Here is a 21,102-nt window from a genome sequence, read left to right as displayed (position 1 = left end):
GACTTTGCCACTGTTCCCTTTATTAGAGGATTATTTAGAGAACTCTGTCTGCACTGTTGTGTTGAAACACAATAAAGAATGACGCAATACACATGTTGTAAGCCCTACTTGATCAATCAGCTGCAGCTACAGGGGGTATAATACAGTTTTTGGTTTCCCCTGTAGAAACATGGATCATGTCGTCCAAAGATTATTTGAATTTATAATTAATACTTATATGTTTATTTGTAAGAGTCTTCCTGACTGAAGTTCACCTCAAAATCAAACTTCTCTTTCCAAACATCATGACTGTAAAAAGATCCACAGACCCCGTTAACTTTGAAGTACAAACTGTTTTCTTTCTGCTGAACTGCGCCCGCCTAGAAAGAAGCTCGCCCTCATAGACATTGCACAAGTAGGCGTCTCCCTCGGCTGAGCTGTAATGTGAGCTTGTTACATGCTTCCTTTGATTGGTCGATGTAGAGACTAGAAAGCAAATACTTCCTACTTGAAACTGCTCACACCAAGGGTTTTGGATTTTTTTTCCTGTTCTTGAGAAACCCAGACACAGTTTCTGGAGAAAGACTCGCTGCTGAGTTTTCCCAAATGTGTTTTTGCAACTTTAAACACTTTATGGCAGGTGCCGTTAAGTTCCACTACAGTCAACAGAAGTTCACACTGTGAATGTGTGTGGGTAGGTCTTTACTATGAAGTAGAGCAATGCAGAATCAAGCAGACATGAGAGCAAACTTGCAGAAAGACTAAAAATCTGGAAGGTGTGGTTCTAGGACTAAGCAAAAGCCTAGAGGCAGTGAGGTTCAAATTCAGATGGAGGCAGGTGGAGGTCCACCAGAAAATGTGCCTAAGAAGCACTTTAATTCATTTTGCTGAGCTTCAGAAGAGTGATGATAACTCCATTTAGTATTCGTGCTACCAAAACTTCACTGAGTCATTCAGGTTTATGACCCAGTTATCTGTGGCTTTATTGCAGTGGATGCACTCCGGGGTTGGTCTTCTAACTCTCAGGTTCTTCTTATACTGCACTCTCTGCTTTGCCACCATATCCTGTTTATGTGACGCAAGCAGATGGCAATGCGTCACCTTCATATTCAAAAGCCCTCATTACAATGCGACACATCCAACTCCGAGCACTCACACAGCAAATCTTATGCCCTTAAAAGGCATTTTTCCAACTGCCTGCTGTTTCTGCAGAGGACCTTCCCGTCTGTCTTTAGTTACTCTCGTGGCCCCTCTACTGGCGAAAGAGGGGACGGGAGCATGAAAACAATACAAGCTCTTTATGAGGGCTGTACTGTGTATGAGTCACACATTCAGGTTTGAGACAAAAGTACGAAAACTGGACAATAAATTACTATTTGTTTCAGTTTTTCAGGAAGAGGGAAACTACAGAAACTGCAGAATGAGTTTTCTTTTTTTTAAAAATATATCCTTGAGACCTTTGTATCATTTTCTTTGTGGGTATTTTGAGAGTTTAGAGTCTCTTTGTAGTTGTTTTTCTTCTTCCTGTGGTTCTTTTTTGTCTTTATGGGATTGATTATCAATTTTAATAGTTGTTTTGTGTCTTGTCATCGAGCTGTGTTACTTCATGTATATTCTAAAAACCAGGAGCCCTCTGATGTGACGGGCCCCAGGATCTGAGTGTGCTGAAAGAAATGAGATATGATGCAAGCCGATTTATGTGGTATTACAAAGTCTTTCCTTTCATTTGATAAAGTCACATTCACAGTAATCTCCTGCCTATGAAATTATGACGTTTTTTCAAGGATAAATATGGCCTTCATTGGATATTTTTTTAAAACTCCACACATGGTTTTTCATACAAATTTTACACTTTATCACTTCATATGCACATATGACAAATGCCTGCTAAAAATAAATGTTTCAATATTATTATACCATGTCACTTTATGTAAATATTAAAAAATGATGTACGTCGTACAAATTGCTCGAATAGTATTTATAGTATACCATTCATTTTTGAGTATATAGTATTATCTATCTGATAATCATGTTCAGAAATATTGTATGAATACAACTGGTATTCCGGTATTTCAGTATTGTACCTGAGACGCTTTGAACGCGCCCAGGCTGCTCACGCGCATTGTTTCCGCCCCCTCCCTGGAGCGCGTGGACATTTCGTTCTTTTATTGGCTGTTGCTCCTGCAAGACCCGGAAGTGTTGCTGTCACAGGATGGAAAGCTTTTAGCAGCTTTTTCATTCAAAGGTTTGCGCCTCACGGACACATTTACTGTTATTGTCAGAGATCGCGGTGCATAAAATCTGTCTTCGCTAATCAAACACGACGTTTTCGGCGAAGGATAATCATGAAGCAGTGCTGGGCTCTGTTACTTTAACCCCAGCATTCATCCAGGTGTCAGCTAACCGCTGATGAAAAGTAGCCTGGCTAGCTTCGTTTTAAACGCTAAATCACCTCTGTGTGTATCTTTAGAATAGCCAAGGACGCCTCTAATCATCGGGTGGAAAAACTTTCCTGTCAATGCAATGATAAAGAGTAATTTTGTCCTCCTTCCCGGGTGCACCTGCGATTCCTGAGTCCAAACAAAGATGGCCGCGTCCACAGAAAGAAGTTAAAACTGTCGCAGGTTACTCGGTGAAGCTGCTGTTTTTTATTCTCGGATGGTTGGATGAGTTTTTCGGGAATCTAGAAACGCCTTCAGAAAGACAAAGATTTTAAACGTGTTTTCAGGCATCAGCAGCTGATTAAGACAGAAAGAAAACACATGTAGGGCCATCCGTCCATGTGTGCTGGACTACATTATAAAAACTAGCGTTTCTGCTGTTGTGTCCTTTCCATTCATATTAATCGGAGGGGCATAATATACAGGCCACTATGGAGTCACCACTAAATGATAAAGCTTAATCAGCACTGGGAGTGCAACGTATTCACTGAGCCAGTTAGTGAGCCCACAGTGGCGCTTTCACATCTGCCTAACCAGGAGAGATCTCAGGAGACGCTGCTGTAGTGAAGCAGCTGAACCTAATGTTTTATTAATCAGACAATTAAGTTCATCATAAAGCATCTAAATGCTGCTGCTCATTGTGTCCCAAAGCCCTGCAAACCGGGTCCAGACATGCCTGTCACATGTGTCGATGTTCACCGTTCAGAGGTCATCCTGGTTAAGATAAGATAAGATAAGATAACCTTTATTAGTCCCACACGTGGGAAATTTGTTTTGTCACAGCAGGAAGTGGACAGTGCAAAAGTTATGAGGCAAAAATTAGAATACAATAAGAATAAATACAGTACACAACTGTACAGAATAGAATAAAATAAAATACTATATACAGTAGAATAAAATAAAATAAATATACAATAAGATAAAAATAGAATACAAATACAAATACTATATACAACTGAGTAAAAATACAACGATGACAGAAAGGATTATTGCACTTAGTATTATTGCATATGTATGGATGTGTGTGTTTGATCAGTTAAAGTCTTTATTATGGAGTCTGACAGCAGTGGGGAGGAAAGACCTGCGAAATCTCTCCGTCCCACACCGTGGGTGCCGCAGTCTCCCACTGAAGGAGCTGCTCAGTGCTGTCACAGTCTGCTGCATGGGGTGGGAGATGTTGTCCATCAGGGATGACAGCTTCTCCTGTCACTCACCACCTCCACTGGGTCCAGAGGGCATCCTAGAACAGAGCTGGCCCTTCGGATCACCCTGTTCAGTCTCTTCCTGTCCCCAGCAGAGATGCTGCCGCCCCAGCAGACCACGCCATAAAAGATAGCAGAAGCCACCACAGAGTCATAGAAGGTCTTCAGGAGTGGGCCCTCCACTCCAAACGACCTGAGTCTCCGCAGCAGGTACAGCCTGCTCTGCCCTTTCCTGTAGAGGGCGTCTGAGTTATGAGTCCAGTCCAGTCTGTTGTTCAGATGAACACCAAGGTACCTGTAGCTGTCCACAGCCTCAATGTCCATACCTTGGATGTCCATACCTTAGAAAGAACTAGGAACTTGCCCAGTCCCCTCCCACCTAACTTGGTAGTCTGCCCCCTTTTATGATGCCTCTGAAGACTGAGCCCATAAATTCTTCAGAAAGTGTTTAATCAGGTGGCTTCATAAGGGAGCAGAGTATGATTTTCCCTTAGACTTCTATGCAACCAGAAGTCTTTTTGCAACCATGGGAGTCGCCCCTGCCGCCTTTGCAGGTGCACATTTGCTTCACTATTTAGGCTTAGCTACATTTTTGTCTTTGGTACAGTATGTATTCTTCTTAATTTCTAAACTTGATTAATTTGCTCAGCTCACAGGAGGTTTAAAAAATTTATCATCGAATTCTTTTCATTTTAGCTTCTTTAAGCGAGCCCATAAACTCATCACCTGGTTTCGCTTCTTCGACTTTTAGCCCTGTGACTGCCTGGCGACCTGTCAGGGTGTACCCCACCTCTCGCCCAGTGGTTAAAAAAATAGCCGTTGCTCCTCTTTTCATTGATATCGATTTATCTTTAGGTTGGTTCAAATGTAATATTGCTTTGCTTTTCTTTGAATTGGATTCGATTGCCTGGCAGTACGTACACACAATGATGATTTCCATTCTGCTGTACTTTGTGTGTGACTGCAGAACATCATGGGTAACGCTGAGAGTGTGGTGGTGCAGAAGCGGCTGGCCCGTTTCCGTCCCGAGGAGCGACCCGTGGTTGAGGGGGTTTTTGACAAGCTCCAGGGTGGTGCTGGGGGCGCCGCAGGGAAGACCATAACGCTGGAGATGCTGCAGGTGTGACTGTGGAAGCAGTACTAAATGTTTTCAAAATAAGACTTAAAAGTGTGTCAGCAGATGGAACAGGTAAAAGCCTGAATAATAGTTTCTATGTAACATCACGACTTCATTACATCAGGTTTCACATGTTTTAAGAAGTCCAGTTTTCCATTTGTACATCTTTAAACTTTTCCTATCAGGCAGGATTTGTTTTTGTGACTATGATGCTTTGACTACTTGGTGTAGAGGTGCTTTCTGTCACCGGGTTTCTTTAAACATTTTGTTTCTCCCAGTCATCAGTGGGCAGCGTGGCACCAGGCTCGATGGTGAGGAGGGTCTACCGGTGCATGTCCAGCATCGACCCTGGACTGGCAGCTCCAGCAGCCACGGGGAAGGCCGGATACGCCGGCCCCTCTGGAGTCAGCCGAGAGCAGTTGATCGTCTTCCTTGCAGACACTCTGCGGGGAACTGCAGAAGAACGTGCCCCCCTCGTCATGGCCATGTCCCAGCATGCGGCAGGGGCGGCAGCGGTTGTCACATGTGAGCAGGTGCTGGAGGTGAGTAGAGTGTAGTGTTGGTTTCTGCAGCATTTGTTGTCTGTGCTTCTTACAGCACTCCTGCTCTTTCACTAAAGTTCCTCCAGGACCTGGTCTCTGCTGTAGTTCAGATTTTGGTCCACAGAGGACGCCTGCAGGGCTGGAAGCCAGAGAGGATGGGTGACATCTCCCTGGGTGTAAAACTCCTGGCAGAGCAGATGTGCTCTGAGCTCAAACCATCAGGTAGAGCTGATTTGGAAGTTCTTGAATATTTTAGAAACTCTGACTTCTACTTCTCTGACTTAATCTACTTTAAATCTACTACTTCCCCTTTTCTAATCAGATGAGGGGGATTGTGATGTTTCCTGTCTGGAAGACTGGATCTTCAGGGTACAGCAGGTATCACAGTACCTGGAGCTGCTGGTAGCTGAGGGACTGAGTGTGTCTTTGAGCAACCGGCCAGCCCCGACGCTGCTGCCCCCCTGCAGGGAGACGCCTTGGAATGAACTGAAGTGTCTACTGGACATCCCCACCCTCATGTTTCTGGCTCCACAGGTCAGTATATACCAGCATATTTTTGCTTTTTTATGGAGTCAAAAAAACCAAAAAACTTTCAGACACCCTGAAACATTTTGGTGTTACACTTCTGTTTTTGCCTGCTTAATGAGAACTTAGTTGTGTTACTGCAGTGCGAACAGCAATCATATAAACTGTATTCAGGTGCTCTAGTTTTTAGAAACGCAGCGATCCAGCCGATTCTAGTTCCAACATGAGACCTACACCTTGACATCAGTTATCTGCTGCTGCTTCAGATGTCTCATACCTGTGTGACATTAATAAGCTGTTTCTCGGTGTGAAGACGACAAATCTTTCCTTTATTTGAATAGAATAGAATAGAATAGGCTTTTATTGCACATGTATGTACACAGTACATGTACAACGAAGTGTAATGCTGTAGCTACACTTGCAGTCTATGTATGTATGTTCAGTAAGTAGGTCTTTTTACTGGCTGCACCTGATGTGGTCTGTACAGGTGGGTGCCAAGCAGTGTTGGCCAAGTTACTTGAAAAAAGTAATCAGTAACTAATTACTGATTACTTCCCCCAAAAGTAATCCTGTTACTTTACTGATTACTTGTTTTAGAAAGAAATTAGTTACTTAGTTACTTTTTAAAAACACGATTTACAACCTGAAGAGGTGATAAAGCGATAGATCTTTCAGCCCAATTCTACTTTTTCTACATAATCCATCATACAAAATGTAATCAGATGGAAAAGTCACTTTATAAAACTTGTTTTATTAGTTTTAATCTCTTAACTTTATGCATCAAGCAAACATTTAATCATATGCAACATTCTCTGACTGGAAGAAATTTGTTTAACATTTAAACCTATTTTCTGCACATTCCAGCACATAAAATAAAATATTTTGTGTGTTTACACTCACAGCAGAAAATAAATAAAATCAAAGACTCAGCGGTCCTGTTGCTCTATTTTCACCTGTTTAGCAGGAGTGGGGCAGGCGGAGGTTTGCCCTGGTGCAGGTGTGCCGCAGCCGTCATGTCAGTGGGAGGATCCGCGAGTTTCTCTGTGAGTTTCCCATTACGTCGTAGCTACTCGGTGCTTGCTCGGACGTTTAGGGTTTTTTTTCGCTGTAAAAAGAAGTTTTCTTCCCACGCAGTGAACAGCGGACACTAATGTTTTTGTCACTTTTTACGGAATCAAACCCAAAGTAAGGTCAGTACTTCCACGCCTTAAACGCTGCACGCTCTGCCGCACTCCATATATGATCCATTGTTGATCTGCACACAGCTGTTGTCACGAACGTCGCGCTCGCTTACATCATTGTGAGGAGACACTCTCGCAAACGAAATCACGGTTTTAGTAACGCAGTAACGCAGCGTAATCCCTTACTTTACTCATTACTTGAAAAAAGTAATCAGATTATAGTAACGCGTTACTGCCCATCTCTGGTGCCAAGTAAGAGCAACACCAAGACATTATTCTCTCATTTTAGGATTTTTGTCATCCTAAATCAGCAAACTCATATCAAATGTAGCCAAGTCAAATTAACGTTCACAAGGCTCCAACTATCCAAAGATGTTTCTCCAAACTTTCATTTTTCTCAAGTTGCTTTTGTCAGTTGGATAATTAACTCTTGAAACTTTGCTGACTTGAATAACACAGGTCTGCAACCAAAAAAACAGAGCAAAGGCTCGAGCGAACTGTGAAACTAAACACTCTTTAATGGCCAATCTTTACCTGGTTAATCCTCTCGTCTTAATTCAGTTCAATTCAATTTTATTTACACAGCACCAAATCACAACAACAGTCACCTCAAGGTGCTTTATATTGTAAAGTAGACGCTACAATAATACAGAGAAAACCCAACAATCATATGAGCCCCTATGAGCAAGCACTTTGGCGACAGTGGGAAGGAAAAACTCCCTTTTAACAGGAAGAAACCTCCAGCAGAAACAGGCTCAGGGAGGGGCGGGGCCATCTGCCATTTGGGTCGATTTCTTTATCAGTCTCCTCTTAGACGAGACTGATAAAAAAAGTTACAAAATGTTATTGTTAGTGTGTCATGACAGCTTTTAGAGATCGAATCGGATCGCTGTTTTTGCCATAGACTTCCATTAAGGTTTTGCAGTCACATGACCGCTAATCATGTAACGTTAACTTGCCTGTTTGCATCTAAGACGCTGTAAGGTCAAGTCACGCAGGGCTTGAGACCGAGCCACCGACCAGGAGCGAGTGTTTGCAGACATGCTGGCATCTTCCATATTTTGCTGTAATGTTGTTCTTCATGTTAGTAAAACGGGAAAAACATTCAAGTAGTAAGTTTAGAGACCAAGACAAGCAAATAGCTCTGACATTTGGCTTCTTCCTTTTTATTCTCTTAAGTCTTTTACAATTCGCATACTGCCAGAACAGGAGCACAGAGGATGCAGTCTCCATCGCACTGCACTCTGTCCTCTCACACCTGGACAACAACAACACCTACGCCAGAATGCTGTTTATAGACTTCAGTTCAGCATTCAATACAATCCACCCCTCACAACTCATCAGGAAACTGACAGACCTGGGTATCAGTTCCCTCATCTGCAAATGTTACTGGACTTCCTGACCAACCGCCCCCAACATGTCCGGCTGGATAACCACTGCTCATCTACAATCACGATGAACACCGGTGTACCACAAGGCTGTGTGATGAGCCCTTTCCTCTACTCCCTCTTCACCCACGAATGCAGACCTGCTGATGGTTCCAACACCATCATTAAGTTTGCAGATGACACCACGGTGATTGGCTACACGGTGAGGCCGCGGTGAGGCCGCCTACAGGGAGGAGGTGGATCGTCTGGCTGAGTGGTGCGACAGAAACAACCTGCTGCTTAACACCGAGAAGACCAAGGAGCTCATCGTGGACTACAGGAGGAATGCTGACCCACATCCACCCATCCACATTAAGGGGACGGCTGTGGAGCGTGTGAGCAGCTTCAAGTTCCTGGGAGTCCACATCTCCGAGGATCTCACCTGGACGACCAGCTGCTCCAAGCTGGTCAAGAAGGCTCACCAGCGCCTCTTCTTCTTGAGGACTCTGAGGAAGAACCACCTGTCCTCAGACATCCTGGTGAACTTCTATCGCTGCACCATCGAGAGCATCCTGACCAACTGTATAACAGTCTGGTACGGGAACTGCTCTGCCTCGGACCGGAAGGCGTTGCAGAGGGTCGTGAAAACTGCCCAGCGCATCGCCGGAGCACCACTTCCTGCCATAAAAGACATCTACAGGAAGCGGTGTCTGAAAAGGGCTGGGAAAATCATCAGAGACCCCAGTCACCCATCACATGGACTCTTCACCCTCCTGCCCTCTGGGAGGCGCTACAGGAGCCTCCGGACTAAGACCACCAGGTACCGGAACAGCTTCTTCCCCACAGCTGTCAGACTCCTGAACTCTGCCTCCTGACCTCTGACCCACGTTAAACTCATGGACTGAACATACACACACCCACAATGGACAACTGTACCCTCAAACACAATAATAACATGGACTGAACCACCACTCACAACCACTAGCACTTTATATAGCCTCTGTAGAAATTATCCACACCCTCACTTACCTTAACTGCACTACTGTATAGCCCTGTGTAAATAATCATTCTGTACATACGATAATTTTTAACCCTACAACTGTTTACAACTTGCATAGTTCCCATTTCTGTATAGCTGTATATCTCAGATTCCTGTAAAGTTATTTATTTCATATTCTGTATAGTTTTTCATATTTATATCCTGTTCATATCCTGTACATAGCTTGTACTCACTACAGCCTGTACATACTTATAGTTATAGAATATTCACAACATACTTCATACCGTGTACATTATAACATACCATAATAGACCCATTTCTGTAATATACTCACATATCTATATTATTGCTAATATATATTGTAATATATCTATATCACTAAGCACTTCTGGATGGATGCAAACTGCATTTCGTTGCCCTGTACCTGTGCATGTGCAATGACAATAAAGTTGAATTCTATTCTATTCTATCTATTCTACAAGCTGTTTTTCTGTTGATCGGAGAAGGAATTACTTGATTAAATATTGCAACTCTAATATGAGTCTCTGGTATATTTATGAAAGCTCAGGGTGCTTTCATGTTCAAACAAGGAAAAGCCTTCTTTAAACCATTAAAACAGAAAGTAGCTGCCTACATAGTGTTCCTTGTAATTAACCAGAATCTGTAATCAGAATCAATGAATCGACTAACTATTGCAACACATTTATCACCACCAGTCTATCAGAATTTGCTCAGATGTCTTGTATTGTTTTACTGCTTTTACTGATATTGATCAGAGGTAAACATGTAGCTTTAACACTTACGACCCATATGGAAAAGATATATATCAATCTTATGAAGTTTGTATCTGTCTTGTATGAAACCTGTATGAAAAGCATACAAGAGTGAAAACAGATATAAGATCCCTTGAAAAATTATATAAATGAAACTTGTATGTTTTGGATACTTACTAAAACAATATATGAACGCTTTCATGAGTAAATCATAGAAGCCTTATATGATTCACTATATGAAGTAGGCCACATCTGAGTCTTTTCCATATGGGGGGTTCAAACAGAGATCGATGCAGGTGAAAGAGGCCTGTGTGCAGAGGCAAAATCACAAAAGGTGCATCACTGTCCAAATGTTTACAATAAAAGATGTACTCGCTGAATGTGTGTTGTTCTGGCCGTGCAGAATGGAGAGATTGTGGCTTGCAGCTTTCTCAAGAACTGCTCGCCTGCTCACGAGTGAGCGATTGAAGTAGTTTGTCACAGGAAACCAAAGACAAAAGCAAGTGTGTGAACCTGTGTCTCTGAGAACTTGTTTGAGCTTCAGACAATCAAAGATATGAAATGTTGTAAAAGAAATTCGATCAACTCTCATGTTCGCACGCCTTCTGAAGGGCCTGTTTGAGGGCTAAGACTTGGTTTTAACTTCTAGGTAGAGTTAATTTTAGGTTAGGGAGAGGCTGGGAGTGCATTAATTTAAATGAATGTGCCAAGCAACCATGCTTTTGTATTTATATACTCTACTACAAACAGAGTGGAGCGGGCAGTAGTTGCTGTCTTTGAGTGGGGTTGGTCAGTGGGTTTGGCACAGCATTTACTCGTCTTTCCAGCAGCGCACATGCAGAGTGCGGTGAGAGCTGCGAAGAATAGGGGGAGTGTTAGTGGGATAACAAGAACTAAAAGCACTGAGTCATGCAAAGTGGCGAAACAAGACATTCAGTGATCTGAGTAACAAGAGGGGAACAGGTTCTCCGTCACCTTTCAGACTCCCGATCCACCTCCTCTGTTGTAGTGTGATTTTTATTATAACAGCAAATCATTCATCAGATGTCACACATATTCTTCCACACGTCACTTTAATCTCACCAGCTGCCAGATGGCTACAGCGCCCCCTGGAGGCTTGTGTTTTCCACTCGGCTGCACGGGGAGAGCTTTACCAGGATGGTGGCCGGCCTGATGAAGCAGGGGCCCACCCTGCTGCTTATCAGAGACACCAAGGGGCAGGTCTTTGGGGGCTTCGCCTCCCACACCTGGGAGGTCAAACCTCAGTTTCAGGGTAAGTATGCCACAGACTAGTGCTCCCACTGCAAAAGAGCTGAAGTCCACCTGTTGTGCTCATTTTTATTCTTGCACTGTATTTGGGTAGCTTTGCATGATTCACAGCTCGAAATGATCCTTCTTTAAGTGGTATTGTCTGATGCAGCCGCTCAGGGAGAATTTAACAGTGTGGTGATTTGGGAGTTTCTGTAATCAGAATCATATAAAAGGACAGATGCATATATGGTTTGCCACGATGTTACTTCATTAATGTCATTTTTTTCTCCAAGCTTTCCTGTTTCCTCTAAAATGTAAAAAAAGGCCACAAAGTGAATATTTTAATATTTTATTCTAACATTTAGCCAAGTGAAATAAATCATTCTGATTGTGGTCCTACAAGAAGGGACCGCACAAATCACAGTGACCTGTTTTTGAGAGCTGCTGGCACTGTCGTAAAACCAAGTAATACATCCAGATTTAAAAGAAAAATCAGTGAGTGTTTAACTTCGCGGGTTCGAGTCTGTTGCACAGGCTTGAGTGGCCGAACAGGAAGTTACTTTTTTTTAAACTAAAAGTTCTTTGATGCTGTGGTTTAGACACGATTCACATGAAACAAGCCACACATAAAAACTTTGTTTCTAGCTGAATTTCTTCATCTTTCTGAAGCCCCTGTTCTCTAGTCTAGAATAGAATAGAATATATTAGAATCGATACTTTATTGTCATTCAGAGCATACACCAGTTAGTGCATATTAAGCGTGATTTAGATATCTGTGGAAGATCTACATCGTGACTTAATAAGATGTAACCCCTCTTAGCCCACACCACAACTTTCCACACCATCCAGCCAGAAGGCATGATGTCGATTTCTCTGTCAAGTATATTTCATTCATTAGAATTACGTTTCAGTGCACTGACTCACCTGATTTTGCAGATCTTTGCTCCCCACTGCTGTCACACTCCACAACAAAGACTTCACAGCTGACCAAACACACACAACAGTGTTATTGCCGTATGTGCAATAACACTAGGTGCAATTCTTTTTTAACAACGTTGTATTTTACTCAGTTGTATATAGTATTTTATTTTATTCTATTCTATTGTGTACAGTATCTTATTCTTATTCATATCATCTCATCCTATTCCAGTGGGTTTTTCTATTTTTGCTATGTAACTTTGCACTGTTCACTTACTGCTGTAACAAAACAAATTTCTCATGTGTGGTGAAGCTTATCTCATCTCATCTTAACTGGACTGATACAATATTTGAAAAAAACACAGCAAATCTAAAAATTATAAAACGTTAAAAAAAAGCACCTAAGATAATTTTTACAAATATTTATACATATTTTGTTATATTCCTTTAATATTTTATATGTAAATATATCAAACACATCTCTGCTGGCGTGTGGATTTTAGCATCAAAATGACAATGTGGATTAAATGGATGCATAACTTTCTCTCTGGTAAAACCATTGGTGCTGTATCAAACAACGAGCCGTATTACTTGTCATCAGTAAAACAGCTCCAGAAGGCACCAACATTACAGAAATTATTTCTTTAGTCTGCATTTTAAATGTTGTGGATTTGGGCAGTCTGTGGGCCTCGACTCATTTTGAAGTCTGCATTAACGAGAGGAGCTGCAGTTCTTCTGCATTGGCTTCATTTTTCTGACCCAGAAGCTGCTGCTCGTTTGGAGCAAAGAGCTGCGTTACTGTTTATGCTTCTGAGCCGTGGCTGCGTTTTAAACGCAAACCTCTTTGCTATTCATCCTTTGCAGAACTTTTTTTCTGTGCATATCTTGAGACATCTGTAAATGTCAAATCACTGAAGCATCATTTGGTTTTTCTCTAAGGCGCTCCACAGCAGTACGTAATCGGATGAGATTTACAGCTCAGTAAAAGATTAACCACAAGAAAGAAAGTGTGTCGGCTCTAATAGATACAAATATGTCAGGCAGCAGGTAGAGACTCATCTGAAAACACGGATGAAATGAAACACTGAGGAAGTAACACCACTGCTTTGAATACTGTGGGCTGTCCCTTGACTTTCCTCTCACATCTTCATAATTTGTATATTTGTGTGTGTGTGTGTGTGTGTGTGTGTGTGTGTGCGTGCGCGCGCGCAGGTGACTCCAGATGCTTCCTGTTCACTGTGAGCCCCAAACTGAGAGTTTATACAGCAACAGGATACAACCAACACTTCATGTACCTCAATCAGAACCAGCAGACCATGCCCAACGGACTGGTGAGACCACACTCGTTCAGCTGGAGAGAACTTATTAATGTTCCTCAGGGCCTGTGCTCATCACAGATATCCTCACACATGACCTCTTACTTTTACCAGAGCCTTAATATCTTTAGAGAAGCTGTATGTGATTTAGGGAACATAGCAGACTGTGTGAAAGTGAATCTTAAAAAGCTTTGTTTTTTACCCTTTTATCTAAGAATTCTCCTGAGGTGTGTGCTGAGCATGTTGGTTATCTCTGACCTGATGGTAGCAGTGTTGGCTCACTGATCCAACAGCTACACTCAGTGATATCAGTGTCACCTGTTGTTGTCACAGTGCAATGATGGTGTAGTATCTGTGCTTCAGGTGTAATGTAGAGCTGCGCTGTCTTTGACATTTGAGGGTCTACAGATGATAGTAAACAGAAATCTGCCAATTATGACTCGAATAATTGGACAGCAGAATTAAAAAGAGTAAAAGTTTCGATTTTGTCCAGAATCAGAAGAGTTTCAACAGAAAGTCCCACAGAAGTGCAGGAATATCTCATCATCATCTCAGCGGTGCAGTAAGCAGGCTGTAATACTCAGGAGCATGTGGCTCTGTACCTCATACAGCAGCTATGTTCAGCCTGACCTGACAAACTAAGCACATCTTCTGATCATTTAGAAATCATTTGAACATTTCATACTTTCACCTGCTGGTTAGATTTCAGCATAGAAAAGTACTCGGTTGGTTTCCTGAACACAGCGGCTAAAGAGACGATATTTATTTATTTGCCCCTGAGTGGCCCCCGAAAATGATTTGTTTTGTGTGACCTGCTTGTGTTAACTGACATAAAGATGTGTTGTCTGGTGTTCATCAGGGGATGGGCGGTCAGCACGGCTATTTCGGCCTGTGGCTGGATAGTGACTTTGGCCGCGGTCATAGCCGGGCACGACCCAAGTGCACCACGTATGGCAGCCCTCAGCTCTCTGGAGACGAAGACTTCACCCTGGACTCCATGGAAGTGTGGGCTGTGGGAAAACCCCCAGAGCCCGAGGAGGTCAGAGTACTTGTTCAAATTCTTCTATAAACTCGGCAAAATAAAGACCCGTGCTGACCCAGAGTCAGAAGGTTTACACTGGGTGTTAGTCGGTGTACCTGGAGCCAACAATGTGTGGCTGTCTGAACACAAACAGCCAAACAACATCTCCGTCAAACGTTGAGTTTAAAACCAAAGAAATACATGTTTGCATTTTGTGTGATTTGGGCCTTAACTAAAGTTTCTCTTTAGAGCCCATTTTTAGTGTTTGCAGCTTTTATGTCTAATCAAAAGAAAATTGCTGGGATAGTCGAGCAGGGCGACATGAACAAAAATATTTATCACGATATACATTTGAAAATTTGCGATAACGACATAACTGACGATATAATTGACACGAGACAAAATACTTTACAACTCCTCAACTTTATTAGTGCAAAAAAAAAAAATCAATGTATTTTCACTTAAACAAGCAGCAGTTTTTTATGTCCATTAAAGTTATATAAAATTTCACAGTGCAAATGCAAATTCCTCGCTGACAGTTTAACCAAAAGGCATTTCCAGTGGAAACTGGCCGACACATCCTCAGCATAACCATGTATAATATCCACAAAACTTAAAAAGAGCTTATACACACACAGTACGGTAATATTATGTTGAAGCACAGTACGTATCACTCCGCGAGGCTCCGCCTACGATAGCCGTAATGCTCCGACAATCCATCAAGCGGTGCGGCTTCGTAGCTTAGCAAAGTCGTACTGAAACATTTGACAGATTTTCGAGCGCCGTGCACATAAAATCGTTTCCAGGTCAGTAACACAACCAGAGTTCATACATAAGGCACACGGGATTATAAGGGGCTCTGTCGACTTTCAGAAAGTCGACAGAGACACACACACTCGGATGCTCCAGAGAGGACAAAGAGGAAACATGCATTATTCCTTCAAAGTTCCTGACTAACAGACAGAATCTCCTCTTTAGTATCCCTGCATACAATATTGTGCAAAAGTCTTGAGCCACCCCTCATTTCTTCATATTTTATTTCCAAGGAGCAATTCCTTTTAAATTCAAAGGACTCCCGAGCAATCGTTCTCCAGGCTTTTTGAAGCTCTTTCAAATGTTTTCTTTGAACATTGGCGGCTTTTTCTGTCCACTCCCTGTACCTGATCATTTTCACAGTTATTCTTTAGATTTCTTTCAAATTAAATGCTTAAATTACATTTTTAGGCACTTTGCCACTAGCAGCCTGTCATAAAACACATCATTTGTTCCCATTACTTCTGTTGAATCTACAAGTAATACCAAAGATAGCACAGTTTGACAGAAATAAAATAATATTGTGCAGCAACAAGGTGATACCCAAACAGCTGTTAGTCAGGTGGCTTTGTCATAAACACGGGCCTCTTTTAGGTCTCTCTTATTCTTATTTCTGCCACGCCCACCACTGTAACCAACAGTCTCTGTGTCACAACACAGCTCAGCCTTACATGTAAATGTATGCAAAGACCTCCCATCAAAACATCCCCCTAAATAACCTTTAGGGATCAGTAACTCTGCAGGTTTAGCAGACAGACCAGTTTATCGCCCAGTGTGCTAGTACTCCACAAATCTCACTTTATGTTACTTTCCTAAATTATTTTTCAAGGTAATTAATATGCACAGAGCACTAACTTTTTGTGCAGTTGTATATTGCATTAATAATATATGAAAGTACAACATTTCACACAGCAGAATTTGTCTAATGGCAAACTCACACTGAGGAGATTTTGTTGCACTCTAATGCTGATCAGTGCATGCACAGAGCATGCACTGCACCACGAGAGCTGCAGTTCTTCTGCATGAACCTGCTGTTTCCTTTAAAAACTGTGTTTTTATTTTCTGTACCTATTATTTTGCTTTACAGGGTGAGGAGGGCGGAGCTAAGAAGAGCATCCTGGATGTGGATCCAGAGGCCCAGGCCCTGATGGAGATCACAGGGAAGACCATGCACAGTCAGGGCCTCAGAGAACCAGAGGATGACCAGGAGTGACTGTAAACACACCCAGCTATATATCGCTTCCATTCATGCCCCCCCCCAGTCTACCCAGTTACTAATTCATGTGGATTAAGCTTAAAGGTGGTCTGCACAGTGTGGTTTGTCACCAGTGTGCAGGTTTCAGGCCTGCTTTACATCAGTGAGAGCACGATGGACGTGTTCACATTTGAGCTGCACTGGAGTGAATTCATTTCATCACTATTAAAAAACACAGAGTGAAGAATCAGACTGAAGAGACGTAGCTTGGAGGAATAATTCAGGGAATTTACAACACTGGCGATCACAGCTTCTTTTTCCTTCCTTTTTCCTTCCAGTAAAGTTCATGAAGACAAGAAACAGAAACTTTGATTACCTGTCTTACAAACTGGACACATTCCTGGATTTACTATTCCTTACCAGTTAGCACAAAGTCCAAATCCTGACTTGGATTCTGGGCAGATAAGCTGAGTAATTAACAGCTTAAACAAAGACTGTGGAATGCTGCATCACAGCAGGCCTGTAGCGTCTGTGCAGATGTGATACTGTGAATTTCATCTTTTAAGTCGCGTGTGATTTTATGCTTCAGTGTTTTAGACAGATGAGCAGGTCTGTGGTTGATCAGCAAGAGGATCAATAAATCTCTATTTAATCTGTATTATATTACTTATAAAGTGAAATATTTCAAGCCTTTTTTTATGCTTTACTTTTGATTTTTTTGGTGTTATTTTCCTTCTTCCTCATATGAACAGCAGAGTGAGCTGATCCAGAGAAGCTGCAGCACTTTACTTGTTGCACTAACTGGCTGTTATTCATTTAAAAGGCTGTTTTTGCAGCAGTTTACAGCAGCAGCTGCTCTGCTCCGGTGTGAAAGGTGAAGCAGTGTGTGAAGATGGGTGCTGCTCGCTACTTTAAATGCTTCCATGGTTGATTCTTCGACTGTATTTAAAAGATAGATGTAGCTGAAGTGTGTTAACCTTGCATTCTGTCTGATGGCCGGGCAGGGTAAAGTCTCAGAATGACGTCTGCAGACTGTAGAGGGAAAACATCCTCCAGCTCCCTGGATCTGTGTCCTTACTAAACACTTCCGATGTGTATTTATTGTCTCAGTCACTAGTTTGAGCCCCTAATAAATAAAGCACAGTCATGGTTCCCAATAAGCTCGCAAGGAATAATAAAGTACGGTGCACTCTACCATGTGACTAAGATGCTTCTTCAGAGGTTGCCACTTGGCAGACATCTATAAATTTTAGTCCCTGGACTGTCGGGATAGTCAGTTATTGCGACCACACCACAAGTAGGTTTATGGGTGCAGCTTGCTATCCAAGAATTAGCTGATAGCTTATCTTTCCACCCACAGTTGGCAGCAGACAAAGGCTTTGAGGCTTCAAAGTTCAGACTCACCATTGGAGCCATCTTCGAGGGGCCACGAGAGGATCAGCAGAGAGTTTTCGGCGTTTCCATTCTGGCTTCTTTTATCAGTCCTGTGGGCGGAGCTTGTTAGTTCTGCTCACAGACTTCATTCATGTGCTGCAGAATAAGGCGAGCGTTGTAAATGTTCAGGTTGTCTAAAGATGGAGCAAAACTAGAAGTGACACGTGTCCTGCAATGTCATGCTTGTGATGTCAGCTGCAACCAAAATGATTGCAGGTTTGAGCCGATATCACCTGAAGTCGCCCGTTTACAAGACGCGCTAGCTTCTCTTTGGCACAGTGCAAGGAAGTGGTGACATATCATCCATCTTCCATCATCCATATTTAGGCAGTGCTGCAGACCTTTGATTGAGCAGCTCTGGCACTGACTCGTTCTGTGGTTACGCTGATAAAGATCAGGATTGCAGAGTCCAGGAAACCTTTTCTTCACGTCGCCGCCAGCTCATTGAGCTGAGGTGGTGTAAACTGAGAGACTATTGGGATCTCTACATCAGGCCCACAAGACAAATGAGCCACTGACTGAGCTCAGCTGTTTGTTAAGCGAGCCAGTTAATTCACACCCGCTTAACTGAATTGACATTCCCAAAAAATGGCTGGGTCTTACCATCAGCAGCCAGACATCTGGCTCAGTTGTAGACACAGGCCTCTTTTAGGCCTCTCTTATTTTTGCCACACCCCACAATTGTAACCACAGTCTAGTGTGTCACAGCTCAGCCTTACATGTAAATGTAGGCAAATGCTTCCCCTAAAAACATCCCCCAATATAACCTTTAGGGATCAGTAACTGAAGAACTAACAGACGTGTTGTACAGAGGTGCAGCTGATAGCCTTCCTCTGTCCCAGCACTCTGTAAATCTCACTTCACTGAACAGTTTATGGGAAACAGCCCTCAACCTTTTATTTTCAGCTCAGGACAAACACAACCTGTCTTTTCGTCGCTGTAGAGCCACTTGATCCACGAGCAGCTTTAGGAAATCCACTTCTGTTACACACCAGTCGATATGCTGTGTATATGTGTTAATATAATGTGTTCATGTGTTCAGCTGCACAAACAGGAAATTGGTAATGTTGCATTAATACGGTTGATGGATGTGAAGACACAGAAAAGCAGCTTAATGTTATTTCTTTATTAGTGACCACAGAGTTCAGTCAGCTGTTAAAAAAGTGCACGGTGCAGATTTTGTTCACTCAGCTGGAACAAATTAGACTGTGTGAGTTAGCATAGCAAGTGTTAGCAACATGAGCTCTGAAATCTGGTGTATTCATTATTTATTGGTTATTTTCTGTATGTACACTTTATTGTAGCTACTTTGACCCACTTCTCACTTTTGCTCGAATGTGACTTTATGTCCGCCGGCACGACGCACAGACGAATAACTGCTAATACAAACAGCTGATCAGTGGCTCTGTGTTCACCTCCTCCCATCTCGCCCGCTCCTCTCTCGCTATCATGCAAATTACTGAGACAAGTTACACATGCAAATCTATCAGATAATCTGACAGCACTTCAAACAGCAGCATGACGGCTCTGGGCCCATAAACATTTATGTTTATTGTATTTGTGTAAGGAAAAGATTTAAATATTATATTCCCAGAAATGAACGTAATCTGGGATCATTTCATATTTTACACTCTTTGGAATATTTCCTCCAACTTGGGCGATTAAAATGTCCCTGTAGGCTTTGTAAAATATTTGACTGTGTCGTCATATTTTCTAAAATATTCATCTTTGTAGCTTTTTCTTCTTTGTCTGGCAGAGCAGGGTTTTTATTCTCTTCATCCTGATCCGCACACATGCTGACTTTTCTATAGTTCTGATGTCACCTAGTAAACCTCAAACTTAACTTGCTATCAAAGGACATATTACATTTACTGTTTTATTCACTTAAAAGGAAATTCAGCTGTAAATAATCATTCTTTGCTCAGAAGAAGCAGCGGGAAATTTCCTCTCTGAAAATAGGCCGACTATAAATGCAGAGTAAAGGAAATGAGGCTGTGCTGCCCTTTTTAAAAAGATATTTATAAAACATTTGATGAACAAATGCTTCCAGGACGTTTCAGCGAGTGAAAATACTCATGATCCTTCTTTGGAGTTTGGAACTATGACTAACGCAGGTGAAACAAATGCCTACGACATCCCGGGTTTTTAATAATTTTTCACTCACATCCGGTGAGCAGCCACTTCGTCAGATACACCTGTTCAACTGCTTTTTAAGACGACCAATCAACCAATCACATCGCAGCAACTCAGGTGTGCTGACATGGTCAAGGTGACCAAAATGTGACATGAGTGTTGGTGCCAGATTTTTCCTCACATCCTTCTTTTATAGAGGAGGTTCACAGAGTATCACCTGAAGAAGGTAAAAGCATCCAGTGAGCGGGTGTAAACACCTTGATGTCAGATGTATGAGGAGAATGCTTTGAGCTGACTGGAAGGCAAAAATAACACCAATAAAGATTCTTTACAACCAAGATGTGCAGAAGAGCATCTCTGAATGCACAAGACACAGCAGCAGAAGACCAAACTGAGAAACCGAGACTACAGTTTGCACATTTTCAGTAAAATATTAGTACCAACTGAGCATCGTTCAAACACCACTGCCTGCCTGAGAATTGTCGATCATGTCCATCTCTTTACTACGACCGTGTCCTCTGATGACTGCTTCCAGCAGGATGACATACCGTGTCACAGCGCTCAGCTACCTCAAACACAACATTGGGTTCACTGAACTCAGATCAGTCCAGCAGAAAACCTGGGATGTTTTGAAATAGGAGATTTGCATTATGGGTGTCCAGCTGACAAATCTGCAGCAACTGTGTGATGCTAACATGGCAACATGGACCCAAATCTGTGTTTCCAACACCAGCCCAACGTGTGGCCAGCGTGTATATAAGATGTTTAAAGCAAGAAATGAAAAAACGAATGTACTTTCACTTTAGTAGGATCTGAGTTACAGGGGTTTAGATAAAGAGTAAGATTTGTGGTCTGTAGCTGCAGAAACAGTCAAAAACGATTTTTCATGATGAT

At 42.3% G+C, this 21,102-nt stretch overlaps 1 protein-coding gene across 4 annotated transcripts; it reads left to right on the top strand.

Moving 5' to 3' along the window:
• Window positions 1-2,160: 2,160 nt before the first annotated feature.
• On the top strand, window positions 2,161-19,738 carry meak7 (MTOR associated protein, eak-7 homolog). 4 transcript variants are annotated; one of them, XM_086302101.1, is made up of 9 exons: window positions 2,161-2,224; window positions 4,590-4,742; window positions 5,018-5,281; window positions 5,359-5,503; window positions 5,604-5,815; window positions 11,214-11,400; window positions 13,509-13,627; window positions 14,472-14,651; window positions 16,534-19,738. In XM_086302101.1, exons 2-9 carry the CDS (start codon window positions 4,596-4,598, stop codon window positions 16,657-16,659), a joined length of 1,380 nt encoding a protein of 459 aa, XP_086158227.1. In that variant the 5' UTR covers window positions 2,161-2,224; window positions 4,590-4,595; the 3' UTR covers window positions 16,660-19,738. The 4 variants fall into 4 exon arrangements, with proteins under 4 accessions (XP_086158227.1, XP_086158228.1, XP_086158229.1 ...); XM_086302102.1 differs by lacking the exon at window positions 2,161-2,224 and adding an exon at window positions 2,236-3,832; XM_086302103.1 differs by lacking the exon at window positions 2,161-2,224 and adding an exon at window positions 2,236-4,176.
• Window positions 19,739-21,102: the final 1,364 nt, after the last annotated feature.

This window comes from Aulonocara sp. 'chitande type north' Nkhata Bay, linkage group LG7 (assembly GCF_057382095.1).
Source record: "Aulonocara sp. 'chitande type north' Nkhata Bay isolate Kocher_YH1m ecotype deep benthic linkage group LG7, A_spYH_male_GT1.1, whole genome shotgun sequence".
Taxonomy (NCBI): domain Eukaryota; kingdom Metazoa; phylum Chordata; class Actinopteri; order Cichliformes; family Cichlidae; genus Aulonocara; species Aulonocara sp. 'chitande type north' Nkhata Bay.
The sequence above is the reverse complement of the archived record's forward strand: the minus strand, read 5'-3'. Positions and strand labels throughout refer to the sequence as shown.